The sequence below is a fragment of the Salvelinus fontinalis genome, chromosome 19 (assembly GCF_029448725.1).
Source record: "Salvelinus fontinalis isolate EN_2023a chromosome 19, ASM2944872v1, whole genome shotgun sequence".
Classification (NCBI taxonomy): domain Eukaryota; kingdom Metazoa; phylum Chordata; class Actinopteri; order Salmoniformes; family Salmonidae; genus Salvelinus; species Salvelinus fontinalis.
This window is the reverse complement of record NC_074683.1, coordinates 30533953-30561779: the sequence shown is the minus strand read 5'-3', so window position 1 is coordinate 30561779 and position 27827 is coordinate 30533953. Positions and strand designations below refer to the sequence as shown.

The 27827-nt window shown below is 49.6% G+C and overlaps 1 protein-coding gene across 6 annotated transcripts in view; it reads left to right on the top strand.

The window, feature by feature from the left end:
- Positions 1-27827, top strand: part of LOC129816595 (semaphorin-5B-like) — a 313431-nt gene that overhangs the window by 209609 nt on the left and 75995 nt on the right. For all 6 annotated transcript variants that reach the window (XM_055871271.1, XM_055871269.1, XM_055871275.1 and 3 more), the window contains exons 10-12: positions 19429-19564; positions 20151-20361; positions 20601-20808. In XM_055871271.1, coding sequence (XP_055727246.1) covers positions 19429-19564; positions 20151-20361; positions 20601-20808 — 555 coding nt within the window. The remainder of the gene's footprint in view (positions 1-19428; positions 19565-20150; positions 20362-20600; positions 20809-27827) is intronic.

Here is a 27827-nt window from a genome sequence, read left to right as displayed (position 1 = left end):
AATAAATGTGTCCAATTTTCAACAACAAAAAATGTGCGCCCCTGTGGGGGATTAGAATTTAAACCGCAAGTGGCAATAGATGTCAAAAACTCTGCGTTTTACCACTGTGAGCTAAATGTCCCCCAAAATGGATATTTATGAGCAATTCCCCCCGCAACTTAATTAAAGTATTGTGTAGAGAATCATTGTAACACCTAAACCGCTGTGAGATATATATCTATATATTCAGCTGTTTGAAGCTGGTGTACAAAACCAAAAGTAAAAGATGCAAAAACAAAACTTAAGAAAGGGAAGCATAGAAATAATGCACATAGAACAGATCTACAGCTTCTTATACTTGATTTCAAGAGAATGACAGATCTGTAACTTACATTACTATGTGCATTTGGTCAAGTCGCCCAAAAAGTTACATATTGCTGCTTTATTGCGTCCCAAATCACACCTATATTCTATATAGTGTACGACTTGTCTGTGTGTGCACTACATGGGGAATAGTGTTCCATATGGAATGCACACTTCATGTATTTTTACAGTGTATTTGTTCAACTGATGTGATGTGCACAGACTGAATTAGCTCCATATACCCTGCTTAGACTGGAGCCTGCCAAAGATAGGCAGAGCACATCTGTTGCTGTATTCTGTGTGTGTGTGTGTGTGTGTGTGTGTGTGTGTGTGTGTGTGTGTGTGTGTGTGTGTGTGTGTGTGTGTGTGTGTGTGTGTGTGTGTGTGTGTGTGTGTGTGTGTGTGTGTGTGTGTGTGTGTGTGTGTGTGTGTTAGAAAGTATTTTGGGATGCGAGTGTCTTTATGGCACACATACAGTGCAGTATATATGGGCCATCTGGTGTGATGATGAGCACCATCCATGCTAGACTCCTCTCTATGATTCATCATCATAGAAGCCTACACCACTCATATGCACTGAACTGCAGTAAGCAGGTGCAGCGGCAGGCACTTTATGTGTCCCAAATGGCTTCATGTTCCTTTAATAGCAAACTACTGACCAGGGACCATAGGGGTTTGCCATTCGGGACAAAGCCTGTGTCACTTTTTTTTATTTTTTTTATTTCACCTTTATTTAACCAGGTAGGCAAGTTGAGAACAAGTTCTCATTTACAATTGCGACCTGGCCAAGATAAAGCAAAGCAGTTCGACACATACAGCAACACAGAGTTACACATGGAGTAAAACAAACATACAGTCAATAATACAGTAGAAAAATAAGTCTATATACAATGTGAGCAAATGAGGTGAGATATGGGAGGTTAAGGCAAAAAAAAAGGCCATGGTGGCGAAGTAAATACAATATAGCAAGTTAAACACTGGAATGGTACATTTGCAGTGGAAGAATGTGCAAAGTAGAGATAGAAATAATGGGGTGCAAAGGAGCAAAATAAATAAATACAGTAGGGGGAGAAGTAGTTGTTTGGGCTAAATTATAGATGGGCTATGTACAGGTGCAGTAATCTGTGAGCTGATCTGACAGCTGGTGCTTAAAGCTAGTGAGGGAGATAAGTGTTTCCAGTTTCAGAGATTTTTGTAGTTCATTCCAGTCATTGGCAGCAGAGAACTGGAAGGAGAGGCGGCCAAAGGAAGAATTGATTTTGGGGGTGACCAGAGAGATATAGTACCTGCTGGAGCGCGTGCTACAGGTGGGTGCTGCTATGGTGACCAGTGAGCTGAGATAAGGGGGGACTTTACCTAGCAGGGTCTTGTAGATGACCTGGAGCCAGTGGGTTTGGCGACGAGTATGAAGCGAGGGCCAGCCAACGAGAGCATACAGGTCACAGTGGTGGGTAGTATATGGGGCTTTGGTGACAAAACTGATGGCACTGTGATAGACTGCATCCAATTTATTGAGTAGGGTATTGGAGGCTATTTTGTAAATGACATCGCCGAAGTCGAGGATCGGTAGGATGGTCAGTTTTACAAGGGTATGTTTGGCAGCATGAGTGAAGGATGCTTTGTTGCTAAATAGGAAGCCAATTCTAGATTTAACTTTGGATTGGAGATGTTTGATGTGAGTCTGGAAGGACATTTTACAGTCTAACCAGACACCTAGGTATTTGCAGTTGTCCACATATTCTAAGTCAGAACTGTCCAGAGTAGTGATGCTGGACGGGTGGGTAGGTGTGGGCAGCGATCGGTTGACGAGCATGCATTTCGTTTTGTTTGCAGTTGGAGGTAACGGAAGGAGAGTTGTATGGCATTGAAGCTCATCTGTCCGACTGGCTGGCTGGTGTGGTTGAGGACATCAGCCTTTTACTCCCATAACACTGTCCATAGGGGAACACCAGCCAGCCATTAGGGAACACCCGCCAGCCATTAGGGAACACCCACCAGCCATAAGGGAACACCAGCCAGCCATAGGGTAACACCAGTCAGCCATAGGGGAACACCAGCCAGCCATAGGGGAACACCAGCCAGCCATAGGGGAACACCAGCCAGCCATAGGGGAACACCAGCCAGCCATATGGGAACACCAGCCAACCATAGGGGAACACCCGCCAGCCATATGGGAACACCAGCCAACCATAGGGTAACACCCGCCAGCCATATGGGAACACCAGCCAGCCATAGGGGAACACCAGCCAGCCATAGGGTAACACCAGCCAGCCGTAGGGAACACCCGCCAGCCATTAGGGAACACCCACCAGCCATAAGGGAACACCAGCCAGCCATAGGGTAACACCAGCCAGCCATAGGGTAACACCAGCCAGCCATAGGGTAACACCAGCCAACCATAGGGGAACACCAGCCAGCCATAGGGGCACACGAGCCAGCCATAGGGAACATCAGCCAGCCATAAGGGAACACTCGCCAGCCATAGGGGAACACCAGCCAGCCATAGGGAACATCAGCCAGCCATAAGGGAACACTCGCCAACCATAGGGGAACACCAGCCAGCCATAAGGGAACACTCGCCAGCCATAGGGTAACACCAGCCAGCCTTAGGGGAACACCCGCCAGCCATATGGGAACACCCGCCAGCCATAGGGGAACAGCAACAAGCCATAGGGAACATCAGCCAACCATAGGGGAACAACAGCCAGCCATAGGGGGACAGCAGCCATTCATAAGGGAACACCAGCCAGGCATAGGGGAACACCCGCCAGCCATATGGGAACATCAGCCAGCCATAAGGGAACACCCACCAGCTATAATGCAACACCCGCCAGCCATAGGGAACATCAGCCAACCATAGGGGAACAGCAGCCAGCCATAACGGAACACCCGCCAGCCATAGGGGAACACCAGCCAGCCATAGGGAACATCAGCCAACCATAGGGGAACAGCAGCCAGCCATAAGGGAACACCCGCCAGCCATAGGGGAACACCAGCCAGCCATAGGGAACATCAGCCAACCATAGGGGAACAGCAGCCAGCCATAGGGAACAGCAGCCAGCCATAGGGGAACGCCAGCCAGCCATAGGGGTACACCCGCCAGCCATAGGGGTACACCAGCCAGCCATAAGGGAACACCAGCCAGCCATAAGGGAACACCAGCCAGCCATAGGGGAACACCCGCAAGCCATAGAGGAACACCCGCCAGCCATAGGGACCACCAGCCAGCCATAGGGAACATCAGCCAGCCATAAGGGAACACTCGCCAACCATAGGGGAACACCAGCCAGCCATAAGGGAACACTCGCCAGCCATAGGGTAACACCAGCCAGCCTTAGGGGAACACCCGCCAGCCATATGGGAACACCCGCCAGCCATAGGGGAACAGCAGCAAGCCATAGGGGAACAGCAGCCAGCCATAAGGGAACACCCGCCAGCCATATGGGAACACCCGCCAGCCATAGGGGAACACCCGCCAGCCATAGGGAACATCAGCCAACCATAGGGGAACAACAGCCAGCCATAAGGGAACATCAGCCAGGCATAGGGGAACACCCGCCAGCCATATGGGAACATCAGCCAGCCATAAGGCAACACCCACCAGCTATAATGCAACACCCGCCAGCCATAGGGGACACCCGCCAGCCATAGGGAACATCAGCCAACCATAGGTGAACAGCAGCCAGCCATAAGGGAACACCCGCCAGCCATAGGGGAACACCAGCCAGCCATAGGGAACATCAGCCAACCATAGGGGAACAGCAGCCAGCCATAAGGGAACACCCGCCAGCCATAGGGGAACACCAGCCAGCCATAGGGAACATCAGCCAACCATAGGGGAACAGCAGCCAGCCATAAGGGAACACCCGCCAGCCATAGGGGAACACCAGCCAGCCATAGGGAACATCAGCCAACCATAGGGGAACAGCAGCCAGCCATAGGGGAACAGCAGCCAGCCATGGGGGAACGCCAGCCAGCCATAGGGGAACGCCAGCCAGCCATAGGGGTACACCCGCCAGCCATAGGGGTACACCAACCAGCCATAAGGGAACACCAGCCAGCCACAAGGGAACACCAGCCAGCCATAGGGGAACACCCGCAAGCCATAGGGGAACACCCGCCTGCCATAGGGACCACCAGCCAGCCATAGGGGAACACCAGCCACCAGCCATAGGGGAACACCCGCCAGCCATAGGGGAACACCCGCCAGCCATAGGGGAGCACCCGCCAGCCATAAGGGAACACCCGCCAGCCATAAGGGAACAACCGCCAGCCATAGGAGAACAACCGCCAGCCATAGGGGAACAACCGCCAGCCATAGGGGAACACCCGCCAGCCATAGGGGAACACCCGCCAGCCATAGGAGAACAACCGCCAGCCATAGGGGAACACCCGCCAGCCACAGGGGAACACCAGCCAGCCATAGGAGAACAACCGCCAGCCACAGGGGAACACCCGCCAGCCATACGGGAACACCCGCCAGCCATAGGGGAACACCCGCCAGCCATAGGGGAACACCCACCAGCCATAGGGGAACACCAGCCAGCCATAGCGGAACACCAGCCAACCATAAGGGAACATCAGCCAGCCATAGGGGAACACCAGCCAGCCATAAGCGAACACCAGCCAGCCATAGGGGAACACCCGCCAGCCATAGGGGGACACCCGCCAACAATAAGGGAACACCCGCCAGCCATAGGAGAACACAAGCGATCCATAGGGGAACACCAGCCAGCCATAGGGGAGAAACCGCCAGCCACAGGGGAACACCCGCCAGCCATAGGGGAACACCCACCAGCCATAGGGGAACACCCGCCAGCCATACGGGAACACCCGCCAGCTAGAAGGGAACAGCAGCCAGCCATAGGGGTACACCCGCCAGCCATAGGGGAACACCAGCCAACCATAGGGGTACACCCACCAGCCATAGGGGGACACCCGCCAGCCATAGGGACCACCAGCCAGCCATAGGGAACATCAGCCAGCCATAAGGGAACACTTGCCAACCATAGGGGAACACCAGCCAGCCATAAGGGAACACTCGCCAGCCATAGGGTAACACCAGCCAGCCTTAGGGGAACACCCGCCAGCCATAGGGGAACAGCAGCAAGCCATAGGGGAACAGCAGCCAGCCATAAGGGAACACCCGCCAGCCATATGGGAACCCCCGCCAGCCATAGGGGAACACCCGCCAGCCATAGGGGAACACCCGCCAGCCATAGGGAACATCAGCCAACCATAGGGGAACAACAGCCAGCCATAGGGGACAGCAGCCATTCATAAGGGAACACCAGCCAGGCATAGGAAACATCAGCCAACCATAGGGGAACAGCAGCCAGCCATAAGGGAACACCCGCCAGCCATAGGGAACACCAGCCAGCCATAGGGAAACACCCGCCAGCCATAGGGGAACACCAGCCAGCCATAGGGGAACACCAGCCAGCCATAGGGGAACACCAGCCAACCATAGGGAACAACCACCAGCCATAAGGGAAAACCAGTCAGACAAAGGGGAACACCCGCCAGACATAGGGAACACCAGCCAACCATAGGGAACACCAGCCAACCATAGGGAACACCAGTCAGACATAGGGGAACACCGGCCAGCCATAGAGGAACACCAGTCAGACATAGGGGAACACCCGCCAGCCATAGGGAACACCAGCCAGCCATAGGGAACACCAGCCAACCATAGGGAACACCAGTCAGCCATAGGGAACACCCGCCAGCCATTAGGGAACACCCACCAGCCATAAGGGAACACCAGTCAGACATAGGGGAACACCCGCCAGCCATAGGGGAACACCAGCCAGCCATAGGGAACATCAGCCAACCATAGGGGAACACCAGCCAGCCATAGGGGAACACCAGCCAGCCATAAGGGAACACCAGCCAGCCATTAGGGAACACCCGCCAGCCATAAGGGAACACAAGCGATCCATAGGGGAACACCCGCAAGGCATAAGGGGTAAACCCGTCAATCCATAGGGGTACACCCGCCAGCCATAGGGGAACACCCGCCAGCCACAGGGGAACACCAGTCAGACATAGGGGAACACCCGCCAGCCATAGGGGAACACCCGTCAGCCATAAGGAACACTTGCCAGCCATTTGGGAACACCAGTCAGACATAGGGGAACACCCGCCAGCCATAGGGGGACACCCGTCAGCCATAGGGAACACCCGCCAGCCATAAGGGAACAACCGCCAGCCATAGGGGAACACCCGCCAGCCATAGGGGGACACCCGCCAGCCATAGGGGAACACCCGCCAGCCATAAGGGAACACCAGTCAGCCAAAGGGGAACACCCGCCAGCCATAGGGGGCCACCCGCCAGCCATAGGGGAACACCCGCCAGCCATAAGGGAACATCAGCCAGCCATAAGGGAACAGTACAGTGTCAACCTGTCTGACCGGCTGGCTGGTTTCGGTGAGAACATGAAGGGCACTCCAGATTATATATTTTTCTCTCCTCCCTGGGCTACGTCCCAAATGGTACTGCATTCCCTATATACAGTAGTGCCCTACTACTTGTGCACTATATAGGGAATAGGGTGGCATTTGGGACGTTGCTCTGCTCTGCTCTCCACTATGCTGATGATTGTCCCTTTTGTGAAAGGAGTAGAAGAAAGAAAATCTAAATCTGCCTCGGCTGGGCTCATCCTCCCCAAGCACTGCTTTCTACCCTCCCCTCTTCCCTTCGTCCGATAATCCCTCTCTTTCCCCCTCTCTGGTCCCCTACATATCAAGACATAAATACGGAGTGAGCTGAGTGTGATTAAGAGGTTCTGTTTTAATACCAAGGGGATTCAGGGAACAGGCCAGTCAAAAGAAATGGGGGAGAGAGAGAGAGAGAGGGAGAAAGAGAGAGGGGGGGGGGGAGAAGAGCGAGGGGGAGAGAGAGGGAGAGGGGGGGAGAAGAGAGAGGGGGGAGAGAGAGAGAGAGAGAGGGGGGGAAGAGAAAGGGGGAGAGAGAAGAGAGAGAGGGGGAGAGAGATGGGGGAGAGATAGAAAGCGAGAGAGAGTGAGTTTTTATAAAACCTTTTTTTTTATACTTAATTATTTACACAAATAATGGCACACTGTGCCTTTTCAGAAATTAAACAAATTCAAAAAGGCACTCGCACATCTGAGCAATCTTATTTGCAGCTGCATGGCAACAATTGAACAAGATGAAGGAAAAAGGAAACCGCACACTGCTCTTGATAGTATCATCGATATTTAATAAGCTTTACGTATCGACCACACGGCCAGAAATTAAACAACAAATGTGTCATTCCTAATTAAAAATAAATTCAATTAAATAAAAAAACAAATACTGTATATACGTTCAGCTTATTTCATCAACAAACAATAGTTTCCCCTCCTCCACAAAACATACCGCTCCTTCATAAGCCCACTTCTCCTCAAACAATGGGAGGTATTTTACAGCCGAGAAGAACTCAAAATCCACTTTTATTCTGACTTTGACTAATCCTTTAAAAACACATCTTACATCCTGCCCATATGCCATGTCTATTTTATGTTTCCTAGTCAGAACAATGGACATCTAAGCTTGTCCCAAAATAACATGGAACAGTTGACATTTTATTTTCTGTTGCTTACTGTATTGAAACCCCAAAATAAAAACAGTGTTATTGAAAATCTCCCCTACAGCTGTAAACAAAGACTCCAGTATTTAAAAGAGGCTTTATGCTCTCACACTCCATAAAACAATGAAACATTGTATCTCTTATGTTACAAAAAGGACATCCATCTCCAGCATCTGAGTTAATAACAGATACAAAAGCATTAACTGCAATGATGCCATGCAAAACTCTCCATTGCCCTTTTGTAACGGTGGCTTGTACAATGCTCTCTGTGTTGGCTTTACCTTGTCACCAATGGCCAGTTTTACCCTCCAAGGAGTGTATTTTCTATTCTTCAATTTATCTTTATTCAAAACCTTGACACACCCCCTTTATTTATATATATATAAATAAATAAAAGTATTTCCCATTCACCACATCCAAACCCACCTTTTCCAACTCTCTCAAATCCAGTAATAACACCTTTCTTTCTGACTCTGGGATATTGGGTGTAATCCCTAGACTTGAAATGGGTTGTTTTCATCTTGTACCCTATTCTTGTGATTATTAAGCATAACCCACTTTTTTACTGACAGAGCCTTCATGCAGCCACATTTCCGGGCCATAAAGCAACCTTTGAATAAACTGAAACCGGAAAGCAGCAGCCCTTCTAGCAAAATGTACAAGACCTTGTACCCCCTCCTCTTTTGACACCAGTGCCACAATGCAGAGGCAACCATATTGTTAACAATAATAGTGTGCCCCCTGTATGACATACGAGATAACAACCACAGCCATCTCCTCATCCTCCCTTCTACCATTTCAAGCACCCCATTCCAATTTTTTTCCATTGTCCCCTCATCCCGTAGGTACACTCCAAGATACTTAAAACCTCCCCTACACCCTTCCAGCCCCCCTGGCAAAGCCATGATCCCTCCAGACCATTTCCCAATCTGTAAAGCACAACTTTTTCCCAATTTACCTTTGCAGAGGATATTCCCCTAAACCGATCATCCATGAGACTCAAACTATCCACCTCAGCTTAATTTTTCACTGAAATAACTACATCATCAGCATAGGCTGAGAGACGAATAGGAATATCCTCTGAAAGGTTCACCCCTTCAATGCGACTTCTAATGCTATTTAGTAGTGGCTCTATAGCGATGCATATAACATTCCTGACAAAGAACACCCCTGCCTAATACCTCTACACACTTTAAAAGGAGCACTCAAGCCACCGTTAACTTTCAATACACTTTCAGTGTCACCATATATCACCCTGATCATGGCAATATAACCAGAGCTGAAAACAAATGCCTCAAAAGTGTGTCATAAGTATTGATGTTCAACTCGGTCAAATGCCTTTTCCTGATCAATTGAAATTAGACCAGCATCCAACCCAATAGCCCTAGAGACGTCCAAAAAATCCAGAATCAGGGAAATGTTATCCCCTATCTGCCTGCCGGGAACACAGTAGTACTGGTCTGTATATATGATTTACCCCATCACCTCCCTTAGCCTGCTGGACAAAGCCGTGGATAGGATCTTATAATCAGTGCACAATAAAGTCCCCGGCCTCCAGTTCTTCAGTTCTTCACTAGTGTCACCCTTTTTTGGCAGATGGGTGAGGACAGCTCTCCTGCAGCTTATCGGTAGTAACTTTCGGTCAAACTATCATTAACTACTGCTAGCCAATCCTCTCCTAACATGGCCCAAAATATTTAAAAAAGTAAAGTAAAGCCCATCAATGCTTGGTGCACATCCATTTTACATGCCTTTTAATGCAATGTATAGCTCCTGCAAAGACAATGGTTGCTCTAGCTCTACCTTCCGCAGCCACCTATCAAGGAGCTGCTGTGTCACTGTTTTATCCTCTTTGTACTCACACTTGTAGAGCTCAGCATCGAACTCTGCTCCCCTCTTTCTAATTTCACTTGGGATAGTGAGCTCTTGTCCAACAGCTGATTTGAGGGAATTAATAATTCTTCTTTGTCCATTCTTTTTCTCTAAACCGAATAAAAATGTGGATGAGGGATCCATTTCAGAGATTCCCTGAAACTTTCTTCTCACCAATGCCCCCTGTGCTATGATGCCCAACAGGTCTGGCAATGCCCCCTGTGCTATGATGCCCAACAGGTCTGGCAATGCCCCCTGTGCTATGATGCCCAACAGGTCTGGCAATGCCCCCTGTGCTATGATGCCCAACAGGTCTGGCAATGCCGCCTGTGCTATGATGCTCAACAGGTCTGGCAATGCCCCCTGTGCTATGATGCCCAATAGGTCTGGCAATGTCCCCTGTGCTATGATGCCCAACAGGTCTGGCAATGCCCCCTGTGCTATGATGCCCAACAGGTCTGGCAATGCCCCCTGTGCTATGATGCCCAACAGGTCTGGCAATGCCCCCTGTGCTATGATGCCCAACAGGTCTGGCAATGCCCCCTGTGCTATGATGTCCAACAGGTCTGGCAATGCCCCCTGTGCTATGATGCCCAACAGGTCTGGCAATGCCCCCTGTGCTATGATGCCCAACAGGTCTGGCAATGCCCCATGTGCTATGATGCCCAATAGGTCTGGCAATGCCCCCTGTGCTATGATGCCCAACAGGTCTGGCAATGCCCCCTGTGCTATGATGCCCAACAGGTCTGGCAATGCCCCCTGTGCTATGATGCCCAACAGGTCTGGCAATGCCCCCTGTGCTATGATGCCCAACAGGTCTGGCAATGCCCCCTGTGCTATGATGCCCAACAGGTCTGGCAATGCCCCCTGTGCTATGATGCCCAACAGGTCTGGCAATGCGGCATTTTGTCTCTTGAGTGCCTGAGTATGGCCTCAATCTTCTGTGGTCTCAACCAACGTCAGGAGTTGAACTATTTCAAGACTCTAGGACGTTCATTGATCTGGTGATGTCTCTGGTGACATTCATTGTGTACTGAATCTGGATTTTCCCTATATCCCACCACTGTTGAAGGGATACAAAACTGGCCTTTGAGACCTCCACCGCTCCTAGAAAAAAACTACAACATTTCCTGAAGTGAGCATCACTCAATAAAGTTATATTAAAATGCCAATATGCGCTTTTGGGTTTTACAGCATTAATGAACACCACCTCTGTTATTAAACAATGATCAGAACATCCCACTGGGGTTTTATCACACTGGATTTACAGACCTGAGATTGATGCTCAAAACAATGAAACTTATATAACCTGGTCAGAGAGATGGTGTTCTCTCTCACTTTAGACCATGTGTTCTGTCTCGTGCCTCCATGTTGGCTCCAAACATCACACAGTGTTACAATGAAACCTGTCTAACCTGTCCAGAGAGATGGTGTTCTCTCTCACATTAGCCCATGTGTTCTGTCTCGTGCCTCCACGTTGGCTCCAAACATCACACAGTTTTACAATAAAACCTATCTAACCTGATCAGAGAGATGGTGTTCTCTCTCACATGGGTCCATGTGTACTGTCTCGTGCCTCCATGTTGGCTCCAAACATCACACAGTGTTACAATAAAACCTATCTAACCTGATCAGAGAGATGGTGTTCTCTCTCACATGGGTCCATGTGTACTGTCTCGTGCCTCCATGTTGGCTCCGCCAAATATCACAGTTCATATGTTACAATAAGGCAATATTGTTACAATATGAGGTTCTTTGTGGTTTCTATCTAAATCACTGACTGTGCAGTTAAAGTTCCCAGCAGGAAATAAATCATCATCTTCAGTGTTACATTTCTCAATGGTATTTGGATAGCCACACCCCCACTTTTTGAGCTTTTATGACTACACACCACCGAACAACCCAACGCAGCAGGAATCTTTACACAATGTCGGCAAATACGTTTTTCAAACCCCAACCCTCCATGAGTTGCTACTGCAACTGGCCCCACACACTGGTTGCACACTGGAGAAAAACCACCTCAACTATCACACAACCCTTATATGTGCTTAGTGACATGAGACAAAGATAACCTTAAAACAACGAAACAATATATATACACATATTGAAAACACACCGAAACCGCGTCCCTGCTCACTGCCAGCATATATGTGTGTGTGTGTGTGAGAGAGAGAGAATACCACATTGTGAATGGACTGTGTATGAAAGAAAGGAAGGTGAGGTTTTAAAATAGACCAAATCTTTATTAACAAACACAGTAACCAACAGTGCCCATATCCCCCACTGTGCTTGGGCAGAGGTTTATACAGTAAAGCAGAGCTTTCTGTCTAAGCTACACGTTTGTGACTTTATTTGCAACAGCCGTGGTCAAAACATAACTCTTGGCTGCAGACTACAGGCCTTGGGACACCACAGTGTCAGGGAGGAGGTGTGTCTGTCTCTGTGGCTGTGTCTGCAGGCCCAGGGAAACGACCGTGTCAGGGAGGGGGTGTGTCTGTCTCTGTGGCTGTGTCTACAGGCCCAGGGAAACGACCGTGTCAGGGAGGCACGGAGGGAGTGTGTCTGTCTCTGTGGCTGTGTCTGCAGGCCCAGGGAAACGACCGTGTCAGGGAGGGGGTGTGTCTGTCTCTGTGGCTGTGTCTGCAGGCCCAGGGAAACGAACGTGTCAGGGAGGCACGGAGGGAGTGTGTCTGTCTCTGTGGCTGTGTCTGCAGGCCCAGGGAAACGACCGTGTCAGGGAGGCACGGAGGCAGTGTGTCTGTCTCTGTGGCTGTGTCTGCAGGCCCAGGGAAACGACCGTGTCAGGGAGGCACGGAGGCAGTGTGTCTGTCTCTGTGGCTGTGTCTGCAGGCCCAGGGAAACGACCGTGTCAGGGAGGAGGTGTGTCTGTCTCTGTGGCTGTGTCTGCAGGCCCAGGGAAACGACCGTGTCAGGGAGGAGGTGTGTCTGTCTCTGTGGCTGTGTCTGCAGGCCCAGGAAAACGACCGTGTCAGGGAGGCACGGAGGGAGTGTGTCTAGCTCTGTGGCTGTGTCTGCAGGCCCAGGGAAACGACCGTGTCAGGGAGGCACGGAGGTAGTGTGTCTGTCTCTGTGGCTGTGTCTGCAGGCCCAGGGAAACGACCGTGTCAGGGAGGGGGTGTGTCTGTCTCTGTGGCTGTGTCTGCAGGCCCAGGGAAACGAACGTGTCAGGGAGGCACGGAGGGAGTGTGTCTGTCTCTGTGGCTGTGTCTGCAGGCCCAGGGAAACGACCGTGTCAGGGAGGCACGGAGGCAGTGTGTCTGTCTCTGTGGCTGTGTCTGCAGGCCCAGGGAAACGACCGTGTCAGGGAGGCACGGAGGCAGTGTGTCTGTCTCTGTGGCTGTGTCTGCAGGCCCAGGGAAACGACCGTGTCAGGGAGGAGGTGTGTCTGTCTCTGTGGCTGTGTCTGCAGGCCCAGGGAAACGACCGTGTCAGGGAGGCACGGAGGGAGTGTGTCTGTCTCTGTGGCTGTGTCTGCAGGCCCAGGGAAACGACCGTGTCAGGGAGGGGGTGTGTCTGTCTCTGTGGCTGTGTCTGCAGGCCCAGGGAAACGACCGTGTCAGGGGGGGGGGGGGGGTGTGTCTGTCTCTGTGGCTGTGTCTGCAGGCCCAGGGAAACGACCGTGTCAGGGAGGCACGGAGGGAGTGTGTCTAGCTCTGTGGCTGTGTCTGCAGGCCCAGAGAAACGACCGTGTCAGGGGGGGGGTGTGTCTGTCTCTGTGGCTGTGTCTGCAGGCCCAGGGAAACGACCGTGTCAGGGAGGCACGGAGGGAGTGTGTCTAGCTCTGTGGCTGTGTCTGCAGGCCCAGGGAAACGACCGTGTCAGGGAGGAGGTGTGTCTAGCTCTGTGGCTGTGTCTGCAGGCCCAGGGAAACGACCGTGTCAGGGAGGAGGTGTGTCTGTCTCTGTGGCTGTATCTGCAGGCCCAGGGAAACGACCGTGTCAGGGAGGGGGTATGTCTGTCTCTGTGGCTGTGTCTGCAGGCCCAGGGAAACGACCATGTCAGGGAGGCACGGAGGGAGTGTGTCTAGCTCTGTGGCTGTGTCTGCAGGCCCAGGGAAACGACCGTGTCAAGGGGGGGGGTGTGTCTGTCTCTGTGGCTTTGTCTGCAGGCCCAGGGAAACGAGCGTGTCAGGGGGGGGGGGTGTGTCTGTCTCTGTGGCTGTGTCTGCAGGCCCAGGAAAACGACCGTGTCAGGGAGGCACGGAGGGAGTGTGTCTAGCTCTGTGGCTGTGTCTGCAGGCCCAGGGAAACGACCGTGTCAGGGAGGCACGGAGGGGGTGTGTCTGTCTCTGTGGCTGTGTCTGCAGGCCCAGGGAAACGACCGTGTCAGGGAGGAGGTGTGTCTGTCTCTGTGGCTGTGTCTGCAGGCCCAGGGAAACGACCGTGTCAGGGAGGCACGGAGGGAGTGTTTCTGTCTCTGTGGCTGTGTCTGCAGGCCCAGGGAAACGACCGTGTCAGGGAGGAGGTGTGTCTGTCTCTGTGGCTGTGTCTGCAGGCCCAGGGAAACGACCGTGTCAGGGAGGAGGTGTGTCTGTCTCTGTGGCTGTATCTGCAGGCCCAGGGAAACGACCGTGTCAGGGAGGGGGTGTGTCTGTCTCTGTGGCTGTGTCTGCAGGCCCAGGGAAACGACCATGTCAGGGAGGCACGGAGGGAGTGTGTCTAGCTCTGTGGCTGTGTCTGCAGGCCCAGGGAAACGACCGTGTCAAGGGGGGGGTGTGTCTGTCTCTGTGGCTTTGTCTGCAGGCCCAGGGAAACGACCGTGTCAGGGAGGCACGGAGGGAGTGTGTCTAGCTCTGTGGCTGTGTCTGCAGGCCCAGGGAAACGACCGTGTCAGGGAGGCACGGAGGGGGTGTGTCTGTCTCTGTGGCTGTGTCTGCAGGCCCAGGGAAACGACCGTGTCAGGGAGGAGGTGTGTCTGTCTCTGTGGCTGTGTCTGCAGGCCCAGGGAAACGACCGTGTCAGGGAGGCACGGAGGGAGTGTGTCTAGCTCTGTGGCTGCGGCTGCAGCCTGGTAATTGGTTATTGCAGCTGGTTTCCTCAGTTTGGGTTTGATTACTGTCCACTCACGGCAGGAACTCACTGATCACGGTGCAGAATCCTAGACTCACTGACCACGGTGCAGTAGTGTCAGACTCACTGATCATGGTGCAGTAGTGTCAGACTCACTGACCACGGTGCAGTAGTGTCAGACTCACTGACCACAGTGCAGTAGTGTCAGACTCACTGATCACGGTGCAGTAGTGTCAGACTCACTGACCACGGTGCAGAAGTCTCAGACTCACTGACCACAGTGCAGAATCCTAGACTCACTGACCACAGTGCAGAATCCTAGACTCACTGACCACGGTGCAGAATCCTAGACTCATTGACCACGGTGCAGAATCCTAGACTCACTGACCACAGTGCAGTATCCTAGACTCACTGACCACAGTGCAGTATCCTAGACTCACTGACCACGGTGCAGAAGTCTCAGACTCACTGACCACAGTGCAGAAGTCTCAGACTCACTGACCACAGTGCAGAATCCTAGACTCACTGACCACGGTGCAGAAGTATCAGACTCACTGACCACAGTGCAGAATCCTAGACTCACTGACCACAGTGCAGAATCCTAGACTCACTGACCACAGTGCAGAATCCTAGACTCACTGACCACGGTGCAGAAGTCTCAGACTCACTGACCACAGTGCAGAATCCTAGTCTCACTGACCACGGTGCAGAAGTCTCAGACTCACTGACCACAGTGCAGAATCCTAGACTCACTGACCACGGTGCAGAAGTCTGACTCACTGACTACAGTGCAGAATCCTAGACTCACTGACCACAGTGCAGAATCCTAGACTCACTGACCACGGTGCAGAAGTCTCAGACTCACTGACCACAGTGCAGAATCCTAGACTCACTGACCACGGTGCAGAATCCTAGAATCACTGACCACAGTGCAGAATCCTAGACTCACTGACCACAGTGCAGAAGTCTCAGACTCACTGACCACAGTGCAGAATCCTAGACTCACTAACCACGGTGCAGAAGTCTCAGACTCACTGACCACAGTGCAGAATCCTAGACTCACTGACCACAGTGCAGAGTCCTAGACTCACTGACCATGGTGCAGAATCCTAGACTCACTGACCACAGTGCAGAATCCTAGACTCACTCACCACAGTGCAGAAGTCTCAGACTCACTGACCACGGTGCAGAAGTCTCAGACTCACTGACCACAGTGCAGAATCCTAGACTCACTGACCACAGTGCAGAATCATAGACTCACTGACCACAGTGCAGAATCCTAGACTCACTAACCACAGTGCAGAATCCTAGACTCACTGACCACAGTGCAGTAGTGTCAGACTCACTGACCACAGTGCAGTAGTATCAGACTCACTGACCACGGTGCAGAAGTCTCAGACTCACTGACCACAGTGCAGAATCCTAGACTCACTGACCACGGTGCAGAAGTCTCAGACTCACTGACCACGGTGCAGAAGTCTCAGACTCACTGACCACAGTGCAGAAACCTAGACTCACTGACCACGGTGCAGAATCCTAGACTCACTGAACACAGTGCAGAATCCTAGACTCACTGACCACAGTGCAGAAACCTAGACTTACTGACCACGGTGCAGAATCCTAGACTCACTGACCACGGTGCAGAATCATAGACTCACTGACCACAGTGCAGAATCCTAGACTCACTGACCACGGTGCAGAATCCTAGACTCACTGACCACAGTGCAGAATCCTAGACTCACTGACCACAGTGCAGAATCCTAGACTCACTGACCACAGTGCAGAATCCTAGACTCACTGCAGAAACACTTAGCTGAAACAGGGCAAACAAGCTGCTGTTAGTCTGCAGGCTGACACACACATACACACACTCTCTCTCTCTCTCTCTCTCTGCAGTAGCTGCTGTTAGTCTGCAGGCTGACACACACATACACACATTCTCTCTCTCTCTCTCTACAGTAGCTGCTGTTAGTCTGCAGGCTGACACACACATACACACACTCTCTCTCTCTCTGCAGTAGCTGCTGTTAGTCTGCAGGCTGACACACACATACACACACACACTCTCTCTCTCTGCAGTAGCTGCTGTTAGTCTGCAGGCTGACACACACATACACACACTCTCTCTCTCTGCAGTAGCTGCTGTTAGTCTGCAGGCTGACACACACATACACACTCTCTCTCTCTCTCTGCAGTAGCTGCTGTTAGTCTGCAGGCTGACACACACATACACACACTCTCTCTCTGCAGTAGCTGCTGTTAGTCTGCAGGCTGACACACACACACACACACACACACACACACACACTCTCTATCTCTCTCTGCAGTAGCTGCTGTTAGTCTGCAGGCTGACACACATACACACACTCTCTCTGTCTCTGCAGTAGCTGCTGTTAGTCTGCAGGCTGACACACACATACACACACTCTCTCTCTCTATCTGCAGTAGCTGCTGTTAGTCTGCAGGCTGACACACACATACACTCTCTCTCTCTCTCTCTGCAGTAGCTGCTGTTAGTCTGCAGGCTGACACACACACACACTCTCTCTCTCTCTCTCTGCAGTAGCTGCTGTTAGTCTGCAGGCTGACACACACACACACACACTCTCTCTCTCTCTCTCTGCAGTAGCTGCTGTTAGTCTGCAGGCTGACACACATACACACACTCTCTCTCTCTGCAGTAGCTGCTGTTAGTCTGCAGGCTGACACACACATACACACACTCTCTCTCTCTGCAGTAGCTGCTGTTAGTCTGCAGGCTGACACACACATACACACACTCTCTCTCTCTCTCTGCAGTAGCTGCTGTTAGTCTGCAGGCTGACACACACATACACACTCTCTCTCTCTGCAGTAGCTGCTGTTAGTCTGCAGGCTGACACACACATACACACACTCTCTCTCTCTGCAGTAGCTGCTGTTAGTCTGCAGGCTGACACACACATACACACACTCTCTCTCTCTCTGCAGTAGCTGCTGTTAGTCTGCAGGCTGACACACACATACACTCTCTCTCTCTCTCTCTCTGCAGTAGCTGCTGTTAGTCTGCAGGCTGACACACACACACACACACACACACACACACTCTCTCTCTCTCTCTCTCTGCAGTAGCTGCTGTTAGTCTGCAGGCTGACACACATACACACACTCTCTCTCTCTCTGCAGTAGCTGCTGTTCATTCTGCTACAGGCTGTTTTTACTCCTCATAGTATAGTCAATGAGCCACCTGTTTCCCATCTCCTTTGTTTGTATTGAGCTCATTTTGTGGCATCGCTCGCCTCCACAGAACTGACAGTGTTATTTTATTTAACTCATTTCGTGGCATCGGCCACCCCCCAGGGTACTACTGACAGTGTTAATGTATTTCTACAGAACTTATTGGACCTCCACGATGGTTGCTAGATACACTTATATAAGGACAATACACTTATATAAGGACAATACACTTATATAAGGCATGAATGGAATATAGCGTACAAACTGTACTCTGCAAGAACAGAACGTAGCAAGACCATAACCGATATGTAAACTTATATAACAAGAACATAACAGGAGAGTTAATCTTTCGGGCCCTATTGTATCGTAGTCCTCACCATCTCCGTGCTACAGTACGGTACCAGCCCAGTTATGAGTGTGCTGGCATCCACACAAAGGAGAGCACAGAGTAAAGTCTGTTCAGTGTAGATCACTACTGACACACACACACACACACACACACACACGAACTCGCATACACACTCACGCACTCGCACGCTCACACACACAGAGCGGAGCAGAAGTATCTATCCAGAAGAGGATATAAAGTAAGGAAGGCAGTTCCCAGACACAGAATACTATGGTCCTGAGGAGAAGAGCACAGGATCGCTGGGGAAACAATGTTACAGCCAAACACTGCCCTAGTTAACTGGGTTTATTCACCTCATACCGGGGTTGGGGAGGATGTGTGTTTGTGTGTCTGTGTGTGTGTGTTTGCATTCTAATTCACTCATGCCGATTGTGAAGCACAGACACAGCCTCCAGCAGAAATGGATGGTGTGTTAAATGCATCTGTAGAATATGAAACTTTCAGACAGACGTAGTGATTAATTTGACCTCTGTTAGAGATATATATGGGCAACACTAACTTCTCTCATCACTGAGTTTTGTAACACTGTCTCTCTCCCTCACTCTCTCCCTCACTCCCCCCTCACTCTCCCTATCTCCCTCTTTCCCTCTCCCTCTCCCCCTCTCTCTCCTCCCCCTTTCTCTCTCTCTCTCTCTCCCTCACTCACTCCCTCTCCCCCTCTCCATCTCGCTCTCTCCCTCTCCCCCTCTCTCTCCATTCCCCTTCTCTCTCTCATTCCCTCTCCCTTTTCTTCTCTCTCTTTCTCTCTCTCTCTCCCCCCTCTCTCTCTCCCTCTCTCCTCCCCATTTCTCTCTCTTCCCCCCTTTCTCTCTCTCTCTCTCTCTCTCTCTCTCACTCTCTCATTCTCTCTCTCATTCTCCCTCTCTCCCTTCTCCCCTCTCTTTCTTTCTTTCTTTTTATCTCTCTCTCTCTCTCACACTCTCCCTCTGCCTCCCTCCTATCTCTCCTTTCTCTGTCTGTCCTACAGGAACAGTATAGCAGCATCTGCAGTGTGTGCATTTAACCTTAGCTCCATCACCCAGGCCTTCAACGGGCCCTTCCGTTCCCAGGAGAACCCCCGCTCTACCTGGCTGCCCACCCCAAACCCCATCCCCAACTTCCAGGTTAGTGCTGGTCTGGAGGGTAATCCTGCCCACCCTGTGTATCCCCAGAACCAGGACGAAAGGACACTGCATCCAGGAGGCATTTGATATAAGAACTAGGGATCATGCACCACATAGCCCACATCATTTAAGAAATGCAACCGTAGCTTTATGAAGCAATTCATGTCATTCAGTATTTAAGAATGGTATTTAAGGAGCATATTGTTGCTGTAGTGTGCCAGATCCAGATATGTTGTTTAGCCCAACAACAGTCATTACATTGTAACAGTCATTATATTGTAACAGTCAATATCCTGTAGGTGTGAATAAGTGTGATTACTAAAGGACAAAATGAGAATGAAATGACCACAGCTGAAGCGTAGTAAGGACAAAATGAGAATGAAATGACCACAGCCTGAGATGTAGTATTAATTTAATCAAAACAATAATGACTGTGAACATGAGGCATTTTTCATTTTCATTATGTGTCTCTTTTCTCTTTCCCTCGCTCTCTTTCCCCTCTTTTTCATGCTCTCTCTCTCTCACTCACTCTCACTAAACCTCTCACTCCTCCCGCTTCTCCCACCGCTCCTCCACCCCTCCTCAGTGTGGAACCATAGATGACGACGGCGGTCCTAACGATGGTCTGACGGAGCGCAGCCTCCAGGACGCCCAGCGGCTGTACCTTATGAACGACGTGGTGCAGCCCGTCTCTGTGGACCCCTTGGTCATGCAGGACGATGTGCGCTTCTCCAGGCTGGTAGTGGACATCGTACAGGGTCACGACACCCTCTACCACGTCATGTACATCGGCACAGGTCAGCACAGAGTTCAAATGTCAGGTGTCAAGGTCAAGGTCAATAGGTTAGACCCAATAATCAATCATCAACCAATTAATTAATCAATCAATGCCGGCACCCTTCACTAACTGTCTATCCAAAGGACGTTCTATTGACCTATTATAGGACCCTGAGTTTTCCCTAACCACATGACCTGACTGTTACAGTACAAACCAACGAATTCTCATCATCCTCTTCCTCCTCTCTTCTCCAATCAGAATACGGCACCATCCTGAAGGCCCTGGCCACCACCAATAAGAGCCTTCAGGGGTGTTACCTGGAGGAGATCCAGCTCCTCCCCCCTGGGGTGCGGGAGCCAATCCTGAACCTGCAGATCCTTCATAGTGATAGGTCACTGTTTGTAGGACTCAACAACAGAGTTCTGAAGATTCCATTGGAGAGATGCTCCAACTACAAGACTGAGACGTGAGTTTCTTACTTTTTACAATGTGTACAAGAACACAAAAAGCCAAACTGGTCAACAAACCCAAACGTATAGGAGAGTACATGTTAGGAAAAGCTGCAACTACATGACTGAGACGTGTATCAAATTGAGGATTATTACACATTCTCTATCACATCTCTGCGTTTCAGTATAGTTTCTGTAAACTTCCATATAAATGTACATTGTGTTGTTTATTGCTTACTTGGAAACAACTTGCCTTCCTTTCATATAGCCAAAAATCTATTAACAGGTCTGCATATGTATTTTCCTTAAATGCTATATTTAAAGTAGTTAGTTTAAATATAGCATTTAAAGGTTTTCGGGCTATATGAAATGAAGGCAAGTTGTAATTGTATTTGTTTTGTAATTGTATCAGTAACTTACTGTATTAATCAACAGTATGATACTGTGTAAACGGAATACAGTAGATTAGCGTACGATGCACAGTAAAGAACCATACATTTGTTTTACAGCACACCGTAAGACCTTTCTGTAATTTCTACAGTAAAACACCTTAGAATGCACAGTAAAATACCATATATTTTTCACAGTATTAATTATGATGCATTGTGGGAAAATGTTAGTAGGCGGGGAAAGAGTCTCTGGCTCATTAACATATTTTAAGGTGTGGCTTATAAGATACTATATTTGTTACACCCGTGGGTGAGAATGCTGTACCCCCACATAACATTGTAATGTACTTTCTTGTAGAAATACTTTTTAACATTGTTTTGAAATTCTACAGTAACTTACTAGCCAATTGCTGGCAGTAATTTACTCTTATTCCAAATACAGTAAAATGTTTGGAGCACCAAAAACCTTTTGAACACTAGTGGATGCATGGTATTGTTGTTTCTCATTTATTAACATATTTTCACATGTGTCTTGTAAGTATCTATATTTATTGTACCTAGTTAGTGAGAGTGCAGTACCAATGTAAGTGATATGTAGTAGATAAGCTTTTGTTAAGGCTTAAAGTGAATATTTAAAAAAACACCAAATATCAGTTGGTATGCTGTAATACATAGTTAAATATTCACTATTAGCAGTTGCTGATTTTATTTTCAATGCAATTCAGCAATAAAGTACTGTACTGCTGTTTTGCTACATATTTACAGCAGCATACTGTAATGCATACTGTAATGCATACTTGGAAGTGGCTATATTTGTTGTTGAGAGTCCTGTACCAATTTAAGTGATATGTGGTAGTAGTTCTCTAACAATTAAATGTATACTGGACAAAGATATAAACGCAACATGCAACAATTTCAACGATTTTACTGAGTTACAGTTCATATAAGGAAATTAGTCAATTTAAATAAATTCATTAGACCCTTATCTATGGATTTCACATGACTGGGCAAGGGCGCAGCCATATGTGGGCATGGGAGGGCATAGGCCGAGCTAGGCCCAGCCAATCAGAATGAGTTGTTCCCCACAAAAGGGCCTTATTACAGACAGAAATTCTCCCCAGGTTCATTAGCTGTCATGATGGCTGGACTCAGACGATCTCGCAGGTGAAGAAGACTGAAGTTTTGTAGTGGTTTCGTGTTATTGTTGTTGATGTAAAGAATATTTGTTGGTCGGTGGTGTGTAATGAAAAGCAAACAGACGCTGCACTTGACACACTTAAGAAATTGCTTATTCCAGTTACTAATAAGCACACACCCATTAAGAAAATGGCTGTAAAAACTGTTAAATCCTCGTGGATTGATGAGGAATTGAAAAACTGTATGGTTGAGATGGATGGGGCAAAAGGAATAGCAAATAAGTCTGGCTACACAACTGATTGGCAAACACATCCTTCCAAGACGGCGTAGCAGTGTAGACGTCTTTGTCCTGTCGTGTCCCGTGTCCCTTGTATATATCTTTTTACATCTTTTTCTTCGCATATCTTTTAAAAATACTTTCTTAAACCTCAACTTCTAAATACTCTCCTGCAACCCGCCTCACCCAATGTGGCGTAGATCTGCTTTTTTCTAAAGTATTTCTATTTACTTCTGATCTGGAATCCATCTACTGAAGATAGCCAGCTAACTGCCTACTAGCTATCAGTTAGCAAACCATTGCTAGCGGTCATCAGCTAACCTTTAGCTCGGAAAGCTCTCGCTAGTTCAAACAACGTGACTAAAACCAGAGCATAACGGACCTATTTCTCTCCATATCCCCGGATTCCTACCGCAAACTCTGAACATTTTCATCTGGATCTTCGCAACTAGCTAACCACAATCCCGGGTGACCACTCCTGGCTAGCGTTTCCATCCCGGAGCAGGCACCGGAGCAGGCACCAATTAGCCTGAAGCTAATTGGCTAGGGCTCCTGTGCTACCACTGAAGTCCACTCCTGGGCTACAAGACCCGGACCCATTTACTGCTGGTACGGAGCACGGAACCCCGCCTATCCTCTATGACTGGAATACCGACATAATCTGCCCGGGGACTCCAACAGGCCCCTCAGGCGTGACGCCCGCTGAAGGCCCATTCTGCTAACCTACTAGGCCTGTTAGCTACCTAGAGCTACCTGGAACCCTGCTAATTCCACGACTGGTCTATCGACGTCACCGCACGAAGAGGCAAAAACAGACTTCCCCCCCATCGCGACGTCCCCCAAAGGCTAACTTGCCTGCCCCGGTCTGCTAACTGCTAGCTTATCTTGCAGCTAGCGCAGCCAGGAAGCTAGCACCAGTTAGCAAACACAATTCTACAATTCACAACCTCTCTTTCGCCATCGCTATCCGGCTTGGATTCTCTGTCGACACGACCACGTCTGGTTTGCAGACGTGCCCTCAACCGGTGCCCTCAACCGGCCTCCGTCTGAGCAGACCCCCTCCGTCTGAGCAGACCACCCCCCCGGGCTACTAACTTTAAACGCGTGCTAGCTTAGTGGAGGCCTCACTACTCCATCTACGGCTGCCCCCTGGACACTATGATCACTTGGCTACATAGCTGATGCCTGCTTGACTGTCCATTAATTCATGGTACTCCATTCTGTTTATTTGTGTTTTATCTGTCGGCTCTGTGCCTTAACTCAGGATCTGTGTGTAATTAATCCGACCCTCTCTGCCCAGTCGTCGCCATTTTTACCTTCTGTTGCTGTGTTAGCTGACTAGCTGCTGTTATCTCACCTGCTGTTTTAGCTATCTCTCCCAATCATGACCTGCAATCACTTTATGCCTTATTGTATGTCTCTCTCAAATATCAATATGCCTTGCATACTGTTGTTCAGGCTAGTTATCATTGTTTTGGTTTGCAATGTTTTGGTTTGCAACCCCGTAGTTCCACTCTCCGTACCTCTGATACCTCCTTTGTCCCACCCCCCACACATGCGGTGACCTCACCCATTGAGACCAGCATGTCCAGAGATACAACCTCTCTTATCATCACCCAGTGCCTGGGCTTGCCTCCGCTGTACCCGTGCCCCACCATACCCTGGTCTGCACATTATGCCCAGAATCTATTCTACCACGCCCATAAATCTGCTCCTTTTATTCCTTGTCCCCAACGCTCTAGTCGACCAGTTTTGATAGCCTTTAGCCGCACCCTCATCCTACTACTACTCTGTTCCTCGGGTGATGTGGAGGTAAACCCAGGCCCTGCATGTCCCCAGTCACCCTCATTTGTTGACTTCTGTGATCGAAAAAGCCTTGGCCTCATGCATGTCAACATCAGAAGCCTCCTCCCTAAGTTTGCCTTACTCACCGCTTTAGCACACTCTGCCAACCCTGATGTCCTTGCCGTGTCTGAATCCTGGCTTAGGAAGGCCACCAAAAACTCTGAGATTTCCATACCCAACTATAACACTTTCCGTCAAGATAGAACTGCCAAAGGGGGAGGAGTTGCAATCTACTGCAGAGATAGCCTGCAAAGTTCTGTCATACTTTCCAAGTCTATGCCCAAACAGTTCGAACTTCTAATTTTAAAAATTAATCTCTCCAGAAATAAGTCTCTCACTGTTGCCGCCTGCTACCGACCCCCCTCAGCTCCCAGCTGTGCCCTGGACACCATCTGTGAATTGATCGCTCCCCATCTAGCTTCAGAGTTTGTTCTGTTAGGTGACCTAAACTGGGATATGCTTAACACCCCGGCAGTCCTACAATCTAAGCTTGATGCCCTCAATCTCACACAAATCATCAAGGAACCCACCAGGTACAACCCTAAATCCGTAAACATGGGCACCCTAATAGACATTATCCTGACCAACTTGCCCTCCAAATACACCTCCGCTGTCTTCAATCAAGATCTCAGCGATCACTGCCTCATTGCCTGTATCCGCCACGGGTCCACGGTCAAACGACCACCCCTCATCCCTGTCAAACGCTCCCTGAAACACTTCTGCGAGCAGGCCTTTCTAATCGACCTGGCCCGGGTACCCTGGAAGGATATTGACCTCATCCCGTCAGTTGAGGATGCCTGGTCATTCTTTAAAAGTTACTTCCTCACCATATTAGACAAGCATGCTCCGTTCAAAAAATGCAGAACCAAGAACAGATATAGCCCTTGGTTCACTCCAGACCTGACTGCCCTCGACCAGCACAAAAACATCCTGTGGCGAACTGCAATAGCATCGAAGAGCCCCCGTGATATGCAACTGTTCAGGGAAGTCAGGAACCAATACACGCAGTCAGTCAGGAAAGCAAAGGCCAGCTTTTTCAAGCAGAAATTTGCATCCTGTAGCTCTAATTCCAAAAAGTTCTGGGATACTGTAAAGTCCATGGAAAACAAGAGCACCTCCTCCCAGCTGCCCACTGCACTGAGGCTAGATAACACGGTCACCACTGATAAGTCCGTGATAATCGAAAACTTCAACAAACATTTCTCAATGGCTGGCCATGCCTTCCACCTGGCGACTCCAACCTTGGCCAACAGCCCCGCCCCCCCCGCTGCTACTCGCCCAAGCCTCCCCAGCTTCTCCTTTACCCATATCCAGATAGCAGATGTTCTGAAAGAGCTGGAAAACCTGGACCCATACAAATCAGCTGGGCTTGACAATCTGGACCCCCTATTTCTGAAACTGTCCGCCGCCATTGTCACACCCCCTATTACCAGCCTGTTCAACCTCTCCTTCGTATCATCTGAGATCCCCAAGGATTGGAAAGCTGCCGCTGTCATCCCCCTCTTCAAAGGGGGAGACACCCTGGACCCAAACTGTTACAGACCTATATCCATCCTGCCCTGCCTAGCTAAGGTCTTCGAAAGCCAAGTCAACAAACAGATCACTGACCATCTCGAATCCCACCGTACATTCTCCGCTGTGCAATCCGGTTTCCGAGCCGGTCACGGGTGCACCTCAGCCACGCTCAAGGTACTAAACGATATCATAACCGCCATCGATAAAAGACATTACTGTGCAGCCGTCTTCATCGACCTGGCCAAGGCTTTCGACTCTGTCAATCACCATATTCTTATCGGCAGACTCAATAGCCTCAGTTTTTCTAATGACTGCCTTGCCTGGTTCACCAACTACTTTGCAGACAGAGTTCAGTGTGTCAAATCGGAGGGCATGTTGTCCGGTCCTCTGGCAGTCTCTATGGGGGTACCACAGGGTTCAATTCTCGGGCCGACTCTTTTCTCTGTATACATCAATGATGTTGCTCTTGCTGCGGGCGATTCCCTGATCCACCTCTACGCAGACGACACCATTCTGTATACTTCCGGCCCTTCCCTGGACACTGTGCTATCTAACCTCCAAACGAGCTTCAATGCCATACAACACTCCTTCCGTGGCCTCCAACTGCTCTTAAACGCTAGTAAAACCAAATGCATGCTTTTCAACTGCTCGCTGCCTGCACCCGCACGCCCGACTAGCATCACCACTCTGGACGGTTCCGACCTAGAATATGTGGACATCTATAAGTACCTAGGTGTGTGGCTAGACTGCAAACTCTCCTTCCAGACTCATATCAAACATCTCCAATCCAAAATCAAATCTAGAGTCGGCTTTCTACTTCGCAACAAAGCATCCTTCACTCACGCCGCCAAACTTACCCTAGTAAAACTGACTATCCTACCGATCCTCGACTTCGGCGATGTCATCTACAAAATAGCTCCCAATACTCTACTCAGCAAACTGGATGCAGTTTATCACAGTGCCATCCGTTTTGTTACTAAAGCACCTTATACGACCCACCACTGCGACCTGTATGCCCTAGTCGGCTGGCCCTCGCTACATGTTCGTCGTCAGACCCACTGGCTCCAGGTCATCTACAAGGCTATGCTAGGTAAAGTGCCGCCTTATCTCAGTTCACTGGTCACGATGGCTACACCCACCCGTAGCACGCGCTCCAGCAGGTGTATCTCACTGATCATCCCTAAAGCCAAAACCTCATTTGGACGCCTTTCCTTCCAGTTCTCTGCTGCCTGCGACTGGAACGAATTGCAAAAATCTCTGAAGTTGGAGACTTTTATCTCCCTCAACAACTTTAAAAATCTGCTATCCGAGCAGCTAACCGATCGCTGCAGCTGTACATAGTCCATCTGTAAACTACCCACCCAACTTACCTACATCACCCCCATACTGCTTTTATTTATTTACTTTTCTGCTCTTTTGCACACCAGTATCTCTTCTTGCACATGATCATCTGATGATTTATCACTCCAGTGTTAATCTGCGAAATTGTAATTATTCGATTTATTGCCTACCTCATGCCTTTTGCACACATTGTATATAGATTCTCTTTTTTCTACCATGTTATTGACTTGTCTATTGTTTACTCCATGTGTAACTCTGTGTTGTTGTCTGTTCACACTGCTATGCTTTATCTTGGCCAGGTCGCAGTTGCAAATGAGAACTTGTTCTCAACTAGCCTACCTGGTTAAATAAAGGTGAAATAAAAATAAAATAAAAAATATTGCAAATTGAGAAATCATGTGACTAAACTGAATAAAAAGAAGAAGAAACGACTCTATGAAACAAAGACAAATGACATAAGGAATGATAGTAAAAAGCTTTGGAGCACCTTAAATGAAATTTTGGGGGAAAAGGCAAACTCAGCTCCATCATT